The sequence below is a fragment of the Alnus glutinosa genome, chromosome 7, assembly GCF_958979055.1.
Source record: "Alnus glutinosa chromosome 7, dhAlnGlut1.1, whole genome shotgun sequence".
In the NCBI taxonomy this organism is placed as follows: Eukaryota; Viridiplantae; Streptophyta; class Magnoliopsida; order Fagales; family Betulaceae; genus Alnus; species Alnus glutinosa.
The window spans coordinates 11,306,001-11,307,465 of NC_084892.1; the positions used below are offsets into that span (position 1 = coordinate 11,306,001).

The 1,465-nt window shown below is 35.4% G+C and overlaps 1 protein-coding gene across 1 annotated transcript; it reads right to left on the bottom strand.

Annotated features, from left to right (window-relative positions):
- Positions 1-201: 201 nt before the first annotated feature.
- On the bottom strand, positions 202-1,194 carry LOC133873240 (uncharacterized). Its single transcript, XM_062310972.1, has one exon. It carries the CDS (start codon positions 1,192-1,194, stop codon positions 202-204), a length of 993 nt encoding a protein of 330 aa, XP_062166956.1.
- Between the last annotated feature and the right edge of the window lie 271 nt (positions 1,195-1,465).

The window sequence follows — 1,465 nt, forward strand, 5'->3', positions numbered from 1 at the left end:
TAGGGTTCAAGGGTCAATTTTTTTTACCAAACGAGTCCAGCCTAAAGAAATTTATTTCCATATATATGAAAAACTAGATAATAAAAACTCTTACTAAAACGTCATGCATGTATTTATAACAGGTACGTACAACATCAAGTTCGAAAGAGCAACAATATTAAAACTATACAACCTTTATTGGTTTTACTACAACATGGAAGTTCATACTACGTGTGCTTCAAATGAATCTCCCCCAGTAGGAACAATATCCTTGGGCTTTCCAAGTAAACCGTCAAGATGATCCGCTAAAGAGTTTCTATCAATGGTTTCATGGTGATATGATTTGCAAACAAAGTAGACAACGGGTTGGGCAACATAATCTAAGAGATTCAGCGGCAACGGAAACAACGAGCAAAGAATTTGAATCCCAGTTCTCAATATACTTGGTACAAGAAATTTCCTAAAAGCCAGTTGAGTTGCTATAAAGGAAAGCCTCCGCAGAATAAAGAAACCAACGAAAACTGCAATCTTACCCTTCATCAACACAAAGCTCTTAATCACGGCTCGAAATCCATAATCTTCTAGCACAGATACCATGTTTGCCAAACGACAAACGAGGTTAAAATAAATGAACCCAATCACGTACATGATCACAAGAAGTAGAAAAATGACTCTCCCAATTCTATGAGTTCCAGTCAAAGCAGGCAAAGCCAAGATTAAAGCTCCTGGAACAATGACATAAACGAAACCAATGGCAATGATCCATATAAAAGTGATGATAAGTCTTTTCCCAACCTTTGGGGAAATGCTAACGACCTTCCTAAAGGTGATTTCTTCGTCCGTGTATATGCAGGCAATGGTGTAAGTAACTGAAGATGTGGAAAGGAGGTTGAGGGTATAACTGAAGGCGGCGTACACTATTAAGAGGTTCATATAAGTAGAGGTTTCAAATGAGACAATAGCCATAAATGTCTTTGCATACTTGAAAGTGTTCTTGTCCATATTATCCAACTTATTGTCGTATTTCTTAATATCGTTTACGATGAGCTGGAAGACTTTCAGTTCAACAAAGCCGATGATGCTGTATGGGAGGATGAGAGACAGAGTGATTTGGGTGAAGATTTTTTTCCGTGAAAATATGAGTTTCAAGGACTCTTTCAAGATGCCAAGGAAGCCCAGATTTTGAAGCTCCTCCTGTTCTTGGTAGTTGATCATTTTGAATGATATATTACATGCATGCATGCATGCACAAATTAAGTACTTTGTTTGCCAATATATATTACATAAGAGAAATGTTTGTTGTACAATTTTTGTACAACTTTAACATTTTATTTTTATTTTTATTTTATAATCAACAATTTGATCCGTTTTCCTATATGTGGGCCATAAATATCCAATAGTTGATCTTAAAAAAAAAATTGTTAGAGTTGTACAAAAGTTGTACAAGAAACATTACACATTACATAATCATATATATTATGCATGA